The following is a 20,289-nucleotide window of genomic DNA, read 5'->3' on the forward strand; positions in this document are numbered from 1 at the left end:
TCAAATCGGAATTAAAAGTGAAAAACACATTTTCAAACAACATATAACAACAAATCCGTTTTTGACAACTACAATATGGGTAAGGTATAATGTGGCTAGTTTGATCATAGTCTCAATGTTCGGCAATCTAGCTAACTTAACCATAAGCAACATTAACTAGCATATCAAGCTAGCTGAAATCATATTGGTTGAATAATTGCACCGACCAAAATGCACATGAATGAAACAAAGTCGTATTTCCGACGTTACGGCTATGAAATAGGAATCTCCGACGGGGCAGATGAACGCAGCATTAGTGCCCCTTCTGGAGCGCGCCCACTAACGACTTCTGATTGGTCAGAGGCTTGGGTTCCTCGAAGCGACAAGGTGTGCCCCCTTGGTGTCCCAACTTGTCAACACGGCGTGGTAAGAGATATTACGCACAAACAACCGTAGACTAGAGAAGAGGAGAAGTCACTTCACTTCAGAACAAACTTTTTTTGTTGTGTTCACTAGCATACATTTAATGAGACATTTGGCTGTGTTGTATCTGTCGTTACACTCACCATTACCAGTTGACACTTGGTGGAACTTCAAATGAACCGTTTTTCTTTTTCTGGAATAGCCAACGACCGACGCCGGACTACAAACCTATCACAACATTGTTGCTGTCTCCAGGGGTTGTGCTTTCCAGCTGTAGCGGAATATAGCGGTGCGCTCGTTATACGGCTTGAATCCGACGTCTGTAACTGTAGCCAATGACTGTAGTCTTTCTCCCCATTAATACTACAGTATTTGCCGGGTCAGTACCTGTGGTCAGTATCTTTCGGGTCAGTATCTGCCGGGTCAGTATTTGCCGGGTCAGTACCTGTGGTCAGTATCTTTCGGGTCAGTATCTGCCGGGTCAGCGGCACACGATCTGCGGGCAGAGTGCTGACGGACTTGTCGCGCCACGAACGAAATCCTCCCCGTAATACATAGGCGAGGAGGTAAGTAGACCTTCAACATAACGGAATGCAAAATGTTGATATTGAAAAAATAACTTTTTAGCGTAGGCCTATCTATGTATTTTTTCTCCTGGGTATGCTATTTTGTTGTCGGTTGCATAACATGGAAAACAGACATGTGTTGTCCTCCCGCAAAATATGGTTGCTTGATAGTTTGCATATCTTGACCCCATGCCCTTTGGCCTATAGACTATATTTACGCTGACGGACAAGGTCTGTTGTTACCACAGCAACATGACACCTTGCCTTCCCAGTTGCGCGATAGTTTTCTCTGTGCACGTTACATGAAATATTCACCTGTTCTATTTGCATTCTCAAAACCAATCAGTATATTGTACAATATAGATTATGGTGAGGCAAATGTGCATTAAAATCTATATATTTTTTAAACCCTTTTTTGATAGTGGAGTATGCGCATAAAAAAAAACACAAAAAAACACACATTTGTTAATGGAGGTGTAAACGCACGTCAAATACGCGCTAATTCGGGATAATACGGCTTTTATAATACGGCAGTGTGCAACGCCCATGGTGGGGTTTTACTCTCCGATTGAGATATTTAGGATTACCCGTTTCAATTCCTGCTTGGGTTGGATAGGAGAGGTTTTCATTTTTTACATGCCACACACGACAGAAGTGGGGGTGGCTGGTTGTGTTGGGCAGCGTGTTGCTTGGGTCAGCTGCTCAGAACAGATCAGTGGCCAATATCCACAAAACAACTCAAGAGTAGGAGTACTGGTCTAGGATCAGGTCCCCACCTGTCCATATCATCATATTCAATACTATGTCAAATGTAAAACTGATCCTAGATCATCGCTCCTACCTCTGAGACACTTTGTGAATGGGCCCAGTCCATTATCTACAGACAGTACAGACCTTTGGTTACTGTCTCAGTCACACCTGTTCGGGAAAATGTTCAGGCAACTATTGCCTTATTTTCCTCCTTCTGCATTTCTCATTATAGTTCTCTATATATAGGGAATACACTGTAGTTTCTCATTATAGTGCTCTATATATAGGGAATACAGTGTAGTTTCTCATTATAGTGCTCTATATATAGGGAATAGAGTGTAGTTTCTCATTATAGTGCTCTATATATAGGGAATACAGTGTAGTTTCTCATTATAGTGCTCTATATATAGGGAATACAGTGTAGTTTCTCATTATAGTGCTCTATATATAGGGAATACAGTGTAGTTTCTCATTATAGTGCTCTATATATAGGGAATACAGTGTAGTTTCTCATTATAGTGCTCTATATATAGGGAATACAGTGTAGTTTCTCATTATAGTGCTCTATATATAGGGAATACAGTGTAGTTTCTCATTATAGTGCTCTATATATAGGGAATACAGTGTAGTTTCTCATTATAGTGCTCTATATAAAGGGAATAGAGTGTAGTTTCTCATTATAGTGCTCTATATATAGGGAATACAGTGTAGTTTCTCATTATAGTGCTCTATATATAGGGAATACAGTGTAGTTTCTCATTATAGTGCTCTATATAAAGGGAATAGAGTGTAGTTTCTCATTATAGTTCTCTATATATAGGGAATACAGTGTAGTTTCTCATTATAGTGCTCTATATATAGGGAATACAGTGTAGTTTCTCATTATAGTGCTCTATATATAGGGAATACAGTGTAGTTTCTCATTATAGTGCTCTATATATAGGGAATACAGTGTAGTTTCTCATTATAGTGCTCTATATATAGGGAATACAGTGTAGTTTCTCATTATAGTGCTCTATATATAGGGAATACAGTGTAGTTTCTCATTATAGTGCTCTATATATAGGGAATACAGTGTAGTTTCTCATTATAGTGCTCTATATATAGGGAATACAGTGTAGTTTCTCATTATAGTGCTCTATATATAGGGAATACAGTGTAGTTTCTCATTATAGTGCTCTATATATAGGGAATACAGTGTAGTTTCTCATTATAGTGCTCTATATAAAGGGAATAGAGTGTAGTTTCTCATTATAGTGCTCTATATATAGGGAATACAGTGTAGTTTCTCATTATAGTGCTCTATATATAGGGAATACAGTGTAGTTTCTCATTATAGTGCTCTATATAAAGGGAATAGAGTGTAGTTTCTCATTATAGTTCTCTATATATAGGGAATACAGTGTAGTTTCTCATTATAGTGCTCTATATATAGGGAATACAGTGTAGTTTCTCATTATAGTGCTCTATATATAGGGAATACAGTGTAGTTTCTCATTATAGTGCTCTATATATAGGGAATACAGTGTAGTTTCTCATTATAGTGCTCTATATAAAGGGAATACAGTGTAGTTTCTCATTATAGTGCTCTATATATAGGGAATACAGTGTAGTTTCTCATTATAGTGCTCTATATATAGGGAATACAGTGTAGTTTCTCATTATAGTGCTCTATATATAGGGAATACAGTGTAGTTTCTCATTATAGTGCTCTATATATAGGGAATACAGTGTAGTTTCTCATTATAGTGCTCTATATATAGGGAATACAGTGTAGTTTCTCATTATAGTGCTCTATATATAGGGAATACAGTGTAGTTTCTCATTATAGTGCTCTATATATAGGGAATACAGTGTAGTTTCTCATTATAGTGCTCTATATATAGGGAATACAGTGTAGTTTCTCATTATAGTGCTCTATATATAGGGAATACAGTGTAGTTTCTCATTATAGTGCTCTATATATAGGGAATACAGTGTAGTTTCTCATTATAGTGCTCTATATAAAGGGAATAGAGTGTAGTTTCTCATTATAGTTCTCTATATATAGGGAATACAGTGTAGTTTCTCATTATAGTGCTCTATATAAAGGGAATACAGTGTAGTTTCTCATTATAGTTCTCTATATATAGGGAATACAGTGTAGTTTCTCATTATAGTGCTCTATATATAGGGAATACAGTGTAGTTTCTCATTATATCAAATCAAATCAAATTTATTTATATAGCCCTTCGTACATCAGCTGATATCTCAAAGTGCTGTACAGAAACCCAGCCTAAAACCCCAAACAGCAAACAATGCAGGTGTAAAAGCACGGTGGCTAGGAAAAACTCCCTAGAAAGGCCAAAACCTAGGAAGAAACCTAGAGAGGAACCGGGCTATGTGGGGTGGCCAGTCCTCTTCTGGCTGTGCCGGGTAGAGATTATAACAGAACATGACCAAGATGTTCAAATGTTCATAAATGACCAGCATGGTCAAATAATAATAAGGCAGAACAGTTGAAACTGGAGCAGCAGCACAGTCAGGTGGACTGGGGACAGCAAGGAGCCATCATGTCAGGTAGTCCTGGGGCACGGTCCTAGGGCTCAGGTCCTCCGAGAGAGAGAAAGAAAGAGAGAATTAGAGAGAGCATATGTGGGGTGGCCAGTCCTCTTCTGGCTGTGCCGGGTGGAGATTATAGTGCTCTATATAAAGGGAATAGAGTGTAGTTGTCATGTTTGTCATTTATTATCATGTCTTGTCCCTGTGCTCCCCATTCTGTTCGTTTCCCTCTGCTGGTCTTATTGGGTTCTTTCCCTCTTTCTATCCCTCTCTCTCCCCCTCCCCCTCTCACTCTCTCGCTCTCTCTTCTCTCTATCGTTCCGTTCCTGCTCCCAGCTGTTCCTATTCCCCTAATCATCATTTAGTCTTCCCACACCTGTTCCCGATCCTTTCCCCTGATTAGAGTCCCTATTTATTCCTTTGTGTTCCGTTCCTGTCCCGTCGGTTCCTTGTTTTGTATTCACCATGCTGTGATTGTGTTTCGCCCTGTCCTGTCGTGTTTTTTGCCTTCATCAGATGCTGCGTGTGAGCAGGTGTCTCTGTCTACTACGGCCTGCGCCTACCCGAAGCGACCTGCAGTCTGTGGCCGCTTCTCTTGTTATTCCCCTCTACAGACTAGAGGATTTCTGTTATTCCCTGTTTGGACTTGAATAAACTCTGTTTCTGTTAAGTCGCTTTTGGGTCCTCTATCACCTGCATGACAGAAGGAACCGACCAAGGAATGGACCCAGCGACTTCAGACGCTCGTTACACTGCCGTCAAGATCCAAGGAGCCATGCTCGGCAGACACGAGCAGGAATTGTCTGCTGCTCGCCATGCCGTGGAGAACCTGGCCGCTCAGGTTTCCGACCTCTCTGGACAGTTCCAGAGTCTACGTCTCGTGCCCTGTTACTTCCTGGCCTGCCGAGCCTCCAGAACCTAGGGTTAATAACCCACCTTGCTACTCCGGGCAGCCCACTGAGTGCCGCTCCTTTCTCACGCAGTGTGAGATTGTGTTCTCTCTCCAACCCAACACATACTCTAGAGAGAGAGCTCGGGTTGCTTACGTCATTTCACTCCTTACTGGCCGGGCTCGAGAATGGGGCACAGCTATCTGGGAGGCAAGGGCTGATTGCTCTAACAAGTTCCAGAACTTTAAAGAGGAGATGATTCGGGTTTTTGACCGTTCAGTTTTTGGTGGGGAGGCTTCTAGGGCCCTGGCTTCCTTATGCCAAGGTGAACGGTCCATAACGGATTATTCTATTGAGTTTCGCACTCTTGCTGCCTCTAGTGAGTGGAACGAGCCGGCGCTGCTCGCTCGTTTTCTGGAGGGACTCCACGCAGTGGTTAAGGATGAGATTCTCTCCCGGGAGGTTCCTTCAGATGTGGACTCTTTGATTGCTCTCGCCATCCGCATAGAACGACGGGTAGATCTTCGTCACCGGGCTCGTGGAAGAGAGCTCGCATCAACGGTGTTTCCCTGCTCCGCATCGCAACCATCTCCCTCCTCTGGCTTTGAGACTGAGCCCATGCAGCTGGGAGGGATTCGCATCTCGACTAAGGAGAGGGAACGGAGGATCACCAACCGCCTGTGCCTCTATTGCGGAGTTGCTGGACATTTTGTTAATTCATGTCCAGTAAAAGCCAGAGCTCATCTGTAAGCGGAGGGCTACAGGTGAGCGCAACTACTCAAGTCTCTCCATCAAAATCCTGTACTACTTTGTCGGTCCATCTACGCTGGACCGGTTCGGGTGCTACATGTAGTGCCTTGATAGACTCTGGGGCTGAGGGTTGTTTCATGGACGAAGCATGGGTTCGGAAACATGACATTCCTTTCAGAGAGTTAGAGAAGCCTACGCCCATGTTCGCCTTAGATGGTAGTCATCTTCCCAGTATCAGATTTGAGACACTACCTTTAACCCTCACAGTATCTGGTAACCACAGTGAGACTATTTCTTTTTTGATTTTCCGTTCACCGTTTACACCTGTTGTTTTGGGTCATCCCTGGCTAGTATGTCATAATCCTTCTATTAATTGGTCTAGTAATTCTATCCTATCCTGGAACGTTTCTTGTCATGTGAAGTGTTTAATGTCTGCCATCCCTCCCGTTTCTTCTGTCCCTACTTCTCAGGAGGAACCTGGCGATTTGACAGGAGTGCCGGAGGAATATCATGATCTGCGCACGGTCTTCAGTCGGTCCCGAGCCAACTCCCTTCCTCCTCACCGGTCGTATGATTGTAGTATTGATCTCCTTCCGGGGACCACTCCTCCTCGAGGTAGACTATACTCTCTGTCGGCTCCCGAACGTAAGGCTCTCGAGGATTATTTGTCTGTGTCTCTTGACGCCGGTACCATAGTGCCTTCTTCTTCTCCGGCCGGGGCGGGGTTCTTTTTTGTTAAGAAGAAGGACGGTACTCTGCGCCCCTGCGTGGATTATCGAGGCTGAATGACATAACGGTTAAGAATCGTTATCCGCTTCCCCTTATGTCATCAGCCTTCGAGATTCTGCAGGGAGCCAGGTGCTTTACTAAGTTGGACCTTCGTAACGCTTACCATCTCGTGCGCATCAGAGAGGGGGACGAGTGGAAAACGGCGTTTAACACTCCGTTAGGGCATTTTGAGTACCGGGTTCTGCCGTTCGGTCTCGCCAATGCGCCAGCTGTTTTTCAGGCATTAGTTAATGATGTTCTGAGAGACATGCTGAACATTTTTGTTTTTGTCTATCTTGACGATATCCTGATTTTTTCTCCGTCACTCGAGATTCATGTTCAGCACGTTCGACGTGTTCTACAGCGCCTTTTAGAGAATTGTCTCTACGTAAAGGCTGAGAAGTGCTCTTTTCATGTCTCCTCCGTTACTTTTCTCGGTTCCGTTATTTCCGCTGAAGGCATTCAGATGGATTCCGCTAAGGTCCAAGCTGTCAGTGATTGGCCCGTTCCAAGGTCACGTGTCGAGTTGCAGCGCTTTTAGGTTTCGCTAATTTCTATCGGCGTTTCATTCGTAATTTCGGTCAAGTTGCTGCCCCTCTCACAGCTCTTACTTCTGTCAAGACGTGTTTTAAGTGGTCCGGTTCCGCCCAGGAGCTTTTGATCTTCTAAAAGAACGTTTTACGTCCGCTCCTATCCTCGTTACTCCTGACGTCACTAGACAATTCATTGTCGAGGTTGGCGCTTCAGAGGTAGGCGTGGGAGCCATTCTATCCCAGCGCTTCCAGTCTGACGATAAGGTTCATCCTTGCGCTTATTTTTCTCATCGCCTGTCGCCATCTGAGCGCAACTATGATGTGGGTAACCGTGAACTGCTCGCCATCCGCTTAGCCCTAGGCGAATGGCGACAGTGGTTGGAGGGGGCGACCGTTCCTTTGTCGTTTGGACAGACCATAAGAACCTTGAGTACATCCGTTCTGCCAAACGACTTAATGCCCGTCAAGCTCGTTGGGCGTTGTTTTTCGCTCGTTTCGAGTTTGTGATTTCTTACCGTCCGGGTAGCAAGAACACCAAGCCTGATGCCTTATCCCGTCTGTTTAGTTCTTCTGTGGCTTCTACTGATCCCGAGGGGATTCTTCCTTATGGGCGTGTTGTCGGGTTAACAGTCTGGGGAATTGAAAGACAGGTTAAGCAAGCACTCACGCACACTGCGTCGCCGCGCGCTTGTCCTAGTAACCTCCTTTTCGTTCCTGTTTCCACTCGTCTGGCTGTTCTTCAGTGGGCTCACTCTGCCAAGTTAGCTGGTCATCCCGGTGTTCGAGGCACTCTTGCGTCTATTCGCCAGCGCTTTTGGTGGCCGACTCAGGAGCGTGACACGCGCCGTTTCGTGGCTGCTTGTTCGGACTGCGCGCAGACTAAGTCGGGTAACTCTCCTCCTGCCGGTCGTCTCAGACCGCTCCCCATTCCTTCTCGACCATGGTCTCACATTGCCTTAGACTTCATTACCGGTCTGCCTTTGTCTGCGGGGAAGACTGTGATTCTGACGGTTGTCGATAGGTTCTCTAAGGCGGCACATTTCATTCCCCTCGCTAAACTTCCTTCCGCTAAGGAGACGGCACAAATCATTATTGAGAATGTATTCAGAATTCATGGCCTCCCGTTAGACGCCGTTTCAGACAGAGGCCCGCAATTCACGTCACAGTTTTGGAGGGAGTTCTGTCGTTTGATTGGTGCGTCCGTCAGTCTCTCTTCCGGGTTTCATCCCCAGTCTAACGGTCAAGCAGAGAGGGCCAATCAGACGATTGGTCGCATACTACGCAGCCTTTCTTTCAGAAACCCTGCGTCTTGGGCAGAACAGCTCCCCTGGGCAGAATACGCTCACAATTCGCTTCCTTCGTCTGCTACCGGGTTATCTCCGTTTCAGAGTAGTCTGGGTTACCAGCCTCCTCTGTTCTCATCCCAGCTTGCCGAGTCCAGCGTTCCCTCCGCTCAAGCGTTTGTCCAACGTTGTGAGCGCACCTGGAGGAGGGTGAGGTCTGCACTTTGCCGTTACAGGGCACAGACGGTGAGAGCCGCCAATAAACGCAGGATTAAGAGTCCAAGGTATTGTTGCGGCCAGAGAGTGTGGCTTTCCACTCGCAACCTTCCTCTTACGACAGCTTCTCGTAAGTTGACTCCGCGGTTCATTGGTCCGTTCCGTGTCTCCCAGGTCGTCAATCCTGTCGCTGTGCGACTGCTTCTTCCGCGACATCTTCGTCGCGTCCATCCTGTCTTCCATGTCTCCTGTGTTAAGCCCTTTCTTCGCACCCCCGTTCGTCTTCCCTCCCCCTCCCGTCCTTGTCGAGAGCGCACCTATTTACAAGGTACATAAGATCATGGACATGCGTTCTCGGGGACGGGGTCACCAATACTTAGTGGATTGGGAGGGTTACGGTCCTGAGGAGAGGAGTTGGGTTCCGTCTCGGGACGTGCTGGACCGTTCACTCATCGATGATTTCCTCCGTTGCCGCCAGGATTCCTCCTCGAGTGCGCCAGGAGGCGCTCGGTGAGTGGGGGTACTGTCATGTTTGTCATTTATTATCATGTCTTGTCCCTGTGCTCCCCATTCTGTTCGTTTCCCTCTGCTGGTCTTATTGGGTTCTTTCCCTCTTTCTATCCCTCTCTCTCCCCTCCCCCTCTCACTCTCTCGCTCTCTCTTCTCTCTATCGTTCCGTTCCTGCTCCCAGCTGTTCCTATTCCCCTAATCATCATTTAGTCTTCCCACACCTGTTCCCGATCCTTTCCCCTGATTAGAGTCCCTATTTATTCCTTTGTGTTCCGTTCCTGTCCCGTCGGTTCCTTGTTTTGTATTCACCATGCTGTGATTGTGTTTCGCCCTGTCCTGTCGTGTTTTTTGCCTTCATCAGATGCTGCGTGTGAGCAGGTGTCTCTGTCTACTACGGCCTGCGCCTACCCGAAGCGACCTGCAGTCTGTGGCCGCTTCTCTTGTTATTCCCCTCTACAGACTAGAGGATTTCTGTTATTCCCTGTTTGGACTTGAATAAACTCTGTTTCTGTTAAGTCGCTTTTGGGTCCTCTATCACCTGCATGACAGTAGTTTCTCATTATAGTTCTCTATATATAGGGAATACAGTGTAGTTTCTCATTATAGTGCTCTATATATAGGGAATACAGTGTAGTTTCTCATTATAGTGCTCTATATAAAGGGAATAGAGTGTAGTTTCTCATTATAGTGCTCTATATAAAGGGAATAGAGTGTAGTTTCTCATTATAGTGCTCTATATAAAGGGAATACAGTGTAGTTTCTCATTATAGTGCTCTATATATAGGGAATAGAGTGTAGTTTCTCATTATAGTTTTCTATATATAGGGAATAGAGTGTAGTTTCTCATTATAGTTCTCTATATATAGGGAATACAGTGTAGTTTCTCATTATAGTGCTCTATATAAAGGGAATAGAGTGTAGTTTCTCATTATAGTTCTCTATATAAAGGGAATACAGTGTAGTTTCTCATTATAGTGCTCTATATATAGGGAATACAGTGTAGTTTCTCATTATAGTTCTCTATATAAAGGGAATAGAGTGTAGTTTCTCATTATAGTGCTCTATATATAGGGAATACAGTGTAGTTGCTCATTATAGTGCTCTATATATAGGGAATACAGTGTAGTTTCTCATTATAGTGCTCTATATAAAGGGAATAGAGTGTAGTTTCTCATTATAGTGCTCTATATAAAGGGAATACAGTGTAGTTTCTCATTATAGTGCTCTATATATAGGGAATACAGTGTAGTTTCTCATTATAGTGCTCTATATATAGGGAATAGAGTGTAGTTTCTCATTATAGTTCTCTATATATAGGGAATAGAGTGTAGTTTCTCATTATAGTTCTCTATATATAGGGAATACAGTGTAGTTTCTCATTATAGTGCTCTATATATAGGGAATAGAGTGTAGTTTCTCATTATAGTGCTCTATATATAGGGAATACAGTGTAGTTTCTCATTATAGTGCTCTATATATAGGGAATACAGTGTAGTTTCTCATTATAGTGCTCTATATATAGGGAATACAGTGTAGTTTCTCATTATAGTGCTCTATATATAGGGAATACAGTGTAGTTTCTCATTATAGTGCTCTATATATAGGGAATACAGTGTAGTTTCTCATTATAGTGCTCTATATATAGGGAATATAGTGTAGTTTCTCATTATAGTGCTCTATATATAGGGAATACAGTGTAGTTTCTCATTATAGTGCTCTATATATAGGGAATACAGTGTAGTTTCTCATTATAGTGCTCTATATAAAGGGAATAGAGTGTAGTTTCTCATTATAGTTCTCTATATAAAGGGAATACAGTGTAGTTTCTCATTATAGTTCTCTATATAAAGGGAATACAGTGTAGTTTCTCATTATAGTTCTCTATATAAAGGGAATAGAGTGTAGTTTCTCATTATAGTGCTCTATATAAAGGGAATAGAGTGTAGTTTCTCATTATAGTTCTCTATATAAAGGGAATGGAGTGTAGTTTCTCATTATAGTGCTCTATATATAGGGAATACAGTGTAGTTTCTCATTATAGTGCTCTATATATAGGGAATACGGTGTAGTTTCTCATTATAGTGCTCTATATAAAGGGAATAGAGTGTAGTTTCTCATTATAGTGCTCTATATAAAGGGAATACAGTGTAGTTTCTCATTATAGTGCTCTATATATAGGGAATACAGTGTAGTTTCTCATTATAGTGCTCTATATATAGGGAATAGAGTGTAGTTTCTCATTATAGTTCTCTATATATAGGGAATAGAGTGTAGTTTCTCATTATAGTTCTCTATATATAGGGAATACAGTGTAGTTTCTCATTATAGTGCTCTATATAAAGGGAATAGAGTGTAGTTTCTCATTATAGTTCTCTATATAAAGGGAATACAGTGTAGTTTCTCATTATAGTTCTCTATATAAAGGGAATACAGTGTAGTTTCTCATTATAGTTCTCTATATAAAGGGAATAGAGTGTAGTTTCTCATTATAGTTCTCTATATAAAGGGAATAGAGTGTAGTTTCTCATTATAGTGCTCTATATATAGGGAATACAGTGTAGTTTCTCATTATAGTGCTCTATATATAGGGAATACAGTGTAGTTTCTCATTATAGTTCTCTATATAAAGGGAATACAGTGTAGTTTCTCATTATAGTTCTCTATATAAAGGGAATACAGTGTAGTTTCTCATTATAGTTCTCTATATAAAGGGAATAGAGTGTAGTTTCTCATTATAGTGCTCTATATAAAGGGAATAGAGTGTAGTTTCTCATTATAGTTCTCTATATAAAGGGAATAGAGTGTAGTTTCTCATTATAGTGCACTATATATAGGGAATACAGTGTAGTTTCTCATTATAGTGCTCTATATATAGGGAATACGGTGTAGTTTCTCATTATAGTGCTCTATATAAAGGGAATAGAGTGTAGTTTCTCATTATAGTGCTCTATATAAAGGGAATACAGTGTAGTTTCTCATTATAGTGCTCTATATATAGGGAATACAGTGTAGTTTCTCATTATAGTGCTCTATATATAGGGAATAGAGTGTAGTTTCTCATTATAGTTCTCTATATATAGGGAATAGAGTGTAGTTTCTCATTATAGTTCTCTATATATAGGGAATAGAGTGTAGTTTCTCATTATAGTGCTCTATATATAGGGAATACAGTGTAGTTTCTCATTATAGTTCTCTATATATAGGGAATACAGTGTAGTTTCTCATTATAGTGCTCTATATATAGGGAATACAGTGTAGTTTCTCATTATAGTGCTCTATATATAGGGAATACAGTGTAGTTTCTCATTATAGTTCTCTATGTATAGGGCATAGAGTGTAGTTTCTCATTATAGTTCTCTATGTATAGGGAATAGAGTGTAGTTTCTCATTATAGTGCTCTATATATAGGGAATAGAGTGTAATTTGGGATGCCACCAGAGTCAGTGCCATTGAAGCTGCCTGACACACTTATGAGGATGGAAATAGTAAGAGAGGAGTACATTCTACCAGTTGCACACATATACTGTACACAGGTTTTCCTGGTCGGGACACTTCTGATGACAGTACGATGAATCACTTACTGTACTGTACACTATTACCACCCCTTCTCTTTTATCTACTCTCTCTATACCTCTTCCACCCTCTCTCTATTCCTCTTCCACCCTCTCTCTATTCCTCTTCCACCTTCTCTCTATACCTCTTCCACCCTCTCTCTATACCTATTCCATCCTCTCTCTATACCTATACCTCTTCCACCCTCTCTCTATTCCTCTTCCACCCTCTCTCTATTCCTCTTCCACCCTCTCTCTATTCCTCTTCCACCCTCTCTCTATACCTCTTCCACCTTCTCTCTATACCTCTTCCACCCTCTCTCTATACCTATTCCACCCTCTCTCTATACCTATACCTATTCCACCCTCTCTCTATTCCTCTTCCACCCTCTCTCTATTCATCTTCCACCCTCTCTCTATTCATCTTCCACCCTCTCTCTATTCCTCTTCCACCCTCTCTCTATACCTATACCTATTCCACCCTCTCTCTATTCCTCTTCCACCCTCTCTCTATACATATACCTATTCCACCCTCTCACTCTCTCTGTCTCTCTGTTTCTCTCTCTCACACACACACCGTTGAGATATCGGAACTCATTGGGAAACCTCATGTCATTCATTTGGGCAAAACATTGACAAACAAAACCATGTTCTGTTCTGGTTGTTATTCGAAAGCGTTGCTAAGTAACCTAATTCCACCCTACCTAAGCATGAGACAGTGATGAACAGAAGACACACGGGTGTCTCGCTCTGGAAGACAGCTCTTCTAAGGAAATCCTGGAAGATTTATGAAGTTGTAAAATGTGGGTGGAAGTCTCTGTCTGACTGTCAACGCTTCAGCCAAACATCTGCTGATTTTTCTATCAAAAAAAAAAAAAAAAATCTTCTCAGATTCCATTCCTGAAACTGGAACTAAATATTCCAACTAATTATTCCAACGAAGAAGAATTCCATTTTGTACTACATTCTGCAAGTTTGTGGGTTGCCTGCTTTCTTAAGATGTTTCTGCAACATAGTCTTGGGTCGAGGTATGGAAGGAGGAAATCGAGTGTGAAAAAAGGAGAAGTTGTAGAAAGGAAGGAAGGAGAAGAAATGAAAGAGGAGGAAAACAAAGAAGAAGAAATGAAAGAGGAGGAAAACAAAGAAGAAGAAATGAAAGAGGAGGAAAACAAAGAAGAAGAAATGTGGGTGTTTGTTGCAGATTTTCAAAGGTGTTCATTTTCTGTTACTACAAGTTACAATTGTTGGAGGCAAATGTGGTATTGAAAATTCATGTCTTAATGTATGTGGAATATAGCGTACTCAGTCGGTACCTGAAACGTTCTTGAAATTTTTTTTTTTACTCTTTGAAAACTATGTTCTTGAAATAGTTTTTTGCTCTTGGCATTATTTTTATTGAAGCGTTCTTGAGAGGTTCTTGTTCTTGAAAAGTACGTTCTTAAAACGTTATTGCTCTTGAAAAGTACGGTCCTTAAACATTCAGCTAATGAGTTTTCCAGCCTGTCTGTACGTAATGCCAACGGAGGCATTTGGCCTGCTAGGCAAAGCTAAGGGGTCTTGAGGTTAGAGTGCTGCTCCCGAGACAACAGAGGCCATTGTTAAACCACTCTGTGTCCCCTCTCATACACACTTATGCGCTCCCACACACACACACACACACACACACACACACACACACACACACACACACACACACACACACACACACACACACACACACACACACACACACACACACACACACACACACACACACACACACACACACACACAAAGACGTACGCACATACATGTACACACACATTTGTGTGCGTGTATACACACACACATACACACACACCCACCCCTGGGTGACCGCCGAGCATTGTGGGAAGGGGATCTCATATTTCCCCGGAGAGGAAGGAGTGTTCCGCTGCTTCCTGTTTTCTGTGTCCCGTGGTGGAAACATCCTATCCAGTGAGATGGGAACGAGGTCGGGTCAGGATGACCCCTGACCCCTTGAATAGAAGCTGCTCCTGGAAAAATCTAAAAGTCCCACAACAATGGATCTCATGTTAAAGTTGGATCAAACTCTCGTCTCCTTAATCCCAGAGGAAGTAGTTGATCCAGGTTAAACCCGCTACCAGACTGAAAACAATCTGGGTCAGTTTCTGTCTGGAATGGGCCTGATTCCAAACGGGGAAAGTGTTTCTGTCTGTAATGGGCCTGATTCCAAACGGGAAAAGTGTTTCTGTCTGAAATGGGCCTGATTCCAAACGGGAAAAGTGTTTTTGTCTGAAATGGGCCTGATTCCAAACGGGAAAAGTGTTTCTGTCTGTAATGGGCCTGATTCCAAACGGAAAAAAGTGTTTCTGTCTGTAATGGGCCTGATTCCAAACGGGAAAAGTGTTTCTGTCTGAAATGGGCCTGATTCCAAACAGAGAAAGTGTTTCTGTCTGTAATGGGCCTGATTCCAAACGGGGAAAGTGTTTCTGTCTGTAATGGGCCTGATTCCAAACGGGAAAAGTGTTTCTGTCTGAAATGGGCCTGATTCCAAACGGGAAAAGTGTTTCTGTCTGTAATGGGCCTGATTCCAAACGGGCAAAGTGTTTTTGTCTGAAATGGGCCTGATTCCAAACGGGGAAAGTGTTTCTGTCTGTAATGGGCCTGATTCCAAACGGGAAAAGTGTTTCTGTCTGAAATGGGCCTGATTCCAAACGGGAAAAGTGTTTCTGTCTGTAATGGGCCTGATTCCAAACGGGCAAAGTGTTTTTGTCTGAAATGGGCCTGATTCCAAACGGGAAAAGTGTTTCTGTCTGAAATGGGCCTGATTCCAAACGGAAAAAAGTGTTTCTGTCTGTAATGGGCCTGATTCCAAACGGAAAAAAGTGTTTCTGTCTGGAATGGGCCTGATTCCAAACGGGGAAAGTGTTTCTGTCTGTAATGGGCCTGATTCCAAACGGGAAAAGTGTTTCTGTCTGAAATGGGCCTGATTCCAAACGGGAAAAGTGTTTCTGTCTGTAATGGGCCTGATTCCAAACGGGAAAACATATCCCTTTCCTTCATTCCTTCTCACTAATTTTCTGTTCATTTCTTGTGTTCTGCAGGCCAGAGATTCTGTGGTCAGCCATGCCTGTCCCCCCTCCTCCCCCTCCCCCTGCACCTCCACCACCTCCACCACCCTGTACTGCTCACCCACCGCAGGTAAGATACACACACACACACACACACACACACACACACACACACACACACACACACACACACACACACACACACACACACACACACACACACACACACACACACACACACACACACACACACACACACACACACACACACACACACACACACCATGTGTCAGCCACCTGTCTGTTATTTGAATAATTTATTAGAGGTACAGTTACACACACACACACACACACACACACACACACACACACACACACACACACACACACACACACACACACACACACACACACACACACACACACACACACACACACACACACACACACACACACACACTAGGGTAGATAACAGACACCATATGAAGCTGGTGTCATATTTACAGAGTAAGCGCTCAGTGTTCTCATGTTAAATTTCATTTGATGGCTGGCAAAGCATGTCTATATAGGTCAGTGTGTCTTTTTCTGACCTGGTGTCAGTTTGATATTCCTCACACTGACAAAGATAGGTCCCTTTGTAATGTACTCTTTCTCTCTCTCTCTCCCTCTCTGTCTCTCCCTCTCTCTCTCTGTCTGTCTCTCTCTCTCTCTCTCTCTCTCTCACTCTCTCTCTGTCTCTGTCTCTTCCCCCCTCTCTCTCTCTCTCTCTCTCTCTCTCTCTCTCTCTCTCTCTGTCTCTGTCCCCCTCTCTCTCTCTCTCTCTCTCTCTCTCTCTCTATCTCTCCCTCTCTCTCTCTGTCTCTCCCTCTCTGTCTCTCCCTCTCTCTCTGTCTCTCTCTCTCTCTCTCTGTCTCTCTGTCTCTGTCTCTCCCCCCTCTCTCTCTCTCTCTTTTCTCTTTGTCTCTGTCTCCCCCTCTCTCTCTCTCTAGTTACTGTTGATAATGTTGTTGAGACCTGTTGCTAATGGGCCATCTAGTTACTGTTGGTAATGTTGAGACCTGTTGCTAACGGGCCGTCTAGTTACTGTTGGTAATGTTGTTGAGACCTGTTGCTAACGGGCCGTCTAGTTACTGTTGGTAATGTTGTTGAGACCTGTTGCTAACGGGCCGTCTAGTTACTGTTGGTAATGTTGTTGAGTCCTGTTGCTAACGGGCCGTCTAGTTACTGTTGGTAATGTAGACGAGCGTTGAATAGTACGAAGCACGGGCACTTTCCTGTTTGAGTTTCTGCCTATAGGACGGGAGGAGCAAGATGGAATCGTGGTCAGATTTGCTGAAAGGAGGACGAGGGGGAGGACCTTGTAAACATCCCGGAAGTTTAAATAGCAATGGTCGAGAGTCTTAGTATGTTGATAGAATTTCGGCAGCCTAGTCCTCAGATTTGTTTTGTTAAAATCCCCAGCTACAATAATTGCAGCCTCAGGATATGTGGTTTCCAGTTTGTGTAAAGTCCAGTGAATCTTGCTGCTGTGGTATTTCACCCAATAAATATGGGAGTTTATCAAAATGGAATTTGTTTCTATGGTCATAAATTCCACCTCATTTTGTGGGCAGTTGCTCATAGCCTGTATTCTCCTGAGAGCCAGGTCTGCCTTCAGCCTCTCTCACATAGCCTGTATTCTCCTGAGAGCCAGGTCTGCCTTCAGCCTCTCTCACATAGCCTGTATTCTCCTGAGAGCCAGGTCTGCCTTCAGCCTCTCTCACATAGCCTGTATTCTCCTGAGAGCCAGGTCTGCCTTCAGCCTCTCTCACATAGCCTGTATTCTCCTGAGAGCCAGGTCTGCCTTCAGCCTCTCTCACATAGCCTGTATTCTCCTGAGAGCCAGGTCTGCCTTCAGCCTCTCTCACATAGCCTGTATTCTCCTGAGAGCCAGGTCTGTCTTCAGCCTCTCTCACATAGCCTGTATTCTCCTGAGAGCCAGGTCTGTCTTCAGCCTCTCTCACATAGCCTGTATTCTCCTGAGAGCCAGGTCTGCCTTCAGCCTCTCTCACATAGCCTGTATTCTCCTGAGATTTACTGTCAGGGCCCAGGTCTGGCAGAATATGTGCAGAAGATCTAGGTGCTGCTGTAGGCCCTCCTTGGTTGGGGACAGAAGCACTAGAATTTGTGTCCACTTTTGTGGATTGGGGTGATCAGTCTTTTTTTTCCAAATAGTGGAGGAGATGCCAGAGCTAAGGATGATGTTAAAGAGTTTATGTTTAGCCAATTGGAATTTGTGGTCTGTATATTTTATCATTTAATTTCGGACACCATCAACACCACAGGCCATTTTTGGCCTATATTGTAGTTCATTCAATCCAGTGGGTTTTGGTAGTCTTTAATAGCTGATCATGTATATGTTTTCTCCCCCCCTAGTCTCGGCCAGACCCTCCTAGTCTCCAGAGTGTTGGAGGAAGAGGAGGGAGGAACGCCCTGTTAGTAGACATTCAGAAAGGAGCCAGGTTGAAGAAGGTTTTACAGGTCCATGACCGTAGCGCACCAGTTGTCGACAGTGAGTACACACACACACACACACACACACACACACACACACACACACACACACACACACACACACACACACACACACACACACACACACACACACACACACACACACACACACACACACACACACACACACACACACACACACACACACACACACACACACACACACACACACACATACACACATACACACATACACACACACATACACATACACATACACATACACATACACATACACATACACATACACATACACACACACACATACACACACTTACCTTCTTGTTGTCTCCTCAAACATCCCCCTCACAAAAATCCTCGTTGACCTCTTAAACCAGTCCCCAATTGACATAGCTGAGAGAGAGTCCACAGGACTCAGATAAAGAAGGTATTTCAGCTGAGTTTCACTGTTAACTGATTCTCACAAGGGATATCTGTCTATGACTCACTGTCATGGGGAACAAAATGAGACAGGGAGGGAATTGGGAGAGAAAGAGAGAATGTGTGTTTGTTTGGGATAGGGAGAGAGAAAGAGGAATGGAATCGTAGAGAGGTGTAGAGCAGAGAGAGAGAGGAAGGGAATTGTAGAGAGGTGTAGAGCAGAGAGAGAGAGGAAGGGAATCGTAGAGAGGTGGGGAGAGAAAGAGGAAGGGAATCATAGAGAGGTGTAGAGCAGAGAGAGAGAGGAAGGGAATCGTAGAGAGGTGTAGAGCAGAGAGAGAGAGGAAGGGAATCGTAGAGAGGTGTAGAGCAGAATGAGACAGGAAGGGAATCGTAGAGAGGTGTAGAGCAGAGAGAGAGAGGAAGGGAATCGTAGAGAGGTGTAGAGCAGAGAGAGAGAGAGGTCCTGTTAGTTAAGAGAGCTGTGGATATAGTTGGAGCTATACACTATCTATCTGTCTATATTTGAGCTCAAGGTTACTAAATGGTGACACACACACACACACACACACACACACACACACACACACACACACACACACACACACACACACACACACACACACACACACACACACACACACACACACACACACACACACACACACACACACACACACACACACACACACACACACACACACACACACACACACACACTTGAGGAAGGAATGCCCAGCAGCAGATAAGGACACAGACAAAGCAGGAAACTACTGTAGGAAACACATGGAGAAACACATAGAGAAACACATGGAGAAACACATGGAGAAACACATGGAGAAACACATGGAGAAACACATGGAGAAACACATGGAGAAACACATGGAGAAACACATGGAGAAACACATGGAGAAACACATGGAGAAACACATGGAGAAACACATGGAGAAACACGTGGAGAAACACGTGGAGAAACACATGGTGAAACACATGGAGAAACACATGGAGAAACACATGGAGAAACACATGGAGAAACACATGGAGAAACACATGGAGAAACACATGGAGAAACACATGGAGAAACACATAGAGAAACACGTGGAGAAACACGTGGAGAAACACATGGAGAAACACATCTATACCCCCCTATATACATCTATAACCCAGGCCTCCTATATTCTATAACCCAGACCTCCTATATTCTATATCCCAGACCTCCTATATTCTCTAACCCTCCTATATTCTATAACCCTCCTATATTCTATAACCCAGGCCTCCTATATTCTATAACCCTCCTATATACTATATCCCAAGTCTCCTATATTCTATAACCCAGACCTCCTATATTCTATATCCCAGACCTCCTATATTCTATAACCCAGGCCTCCTATATTATATAACCCTCCTATATACTATATCCCAAGTCTCCTATATTCTATAACCCAGACCTCCTATATTCTATATCCCAGGCCCCCTATATTCTATAACCCTCCTATATACTATATCCCAAGTCTCCTATATTCTATAACCCAGACCTCCTAT

The 20,289-nt window shown here is 43.4% G+C and overlaps 1 protein-coding gene across 3 annotated transcripts in view; it reads left to right on the top strand.

The window, feature by feature from the left end:
- Window positions 1–382: 382 nt before the first annotated feature.
- LOC124042653 (WAS/WASL-interacting protein family member 3-like) overlaps window positions 383–20,289 on the top strand; it is a 29,989-nt gene continuing 10,082 nt past the window's right edge. The window contains exons 1-3 of one of the 3 annotated variants that reach the window (XM_046360732.1): window positions 383–968; window positions 15,847–15,943; window positions 18,229–18,364. In XM_046360732.1, coding sequence (XP_046216688.1) covers window positions 15,869–15,943; window positions 18,229–18,364 — 211 coding nt within the window. In that variant the 5' untranslated portion in view covers window positions 383–968; window positions 15,847–15,868. Of the gene's footprint in view, window positions 969–13,343; window positions 13,972–15,846; window positions 15,944–18,228; window positions 18,365–20,289 lie in introns of those variants that run through there. The other 2 variants (XM_046360731.1, XM_046360730.1) reach the window with 2 other exon arrangements.

This window comes from Oncorhynchus gorbuscha, linkage group LG09 (assembly GCF_021184085.1).
Source record: "Oncorhynchus gorbuscha isolate QuinsamMale2020 ecotype Even-year linkage group LG09, OgorEven_v1.0, whole genome shotgun sequence".
In the NCBI taxonomy this organism is placed as follows: domain Eukaryota; kingdom Metazoa; phylum Chordata; class Actinopteri; order Salmoniformes; family Salmonidae; genus Oncorhynchus; species Oncorhynchus gorbuscha.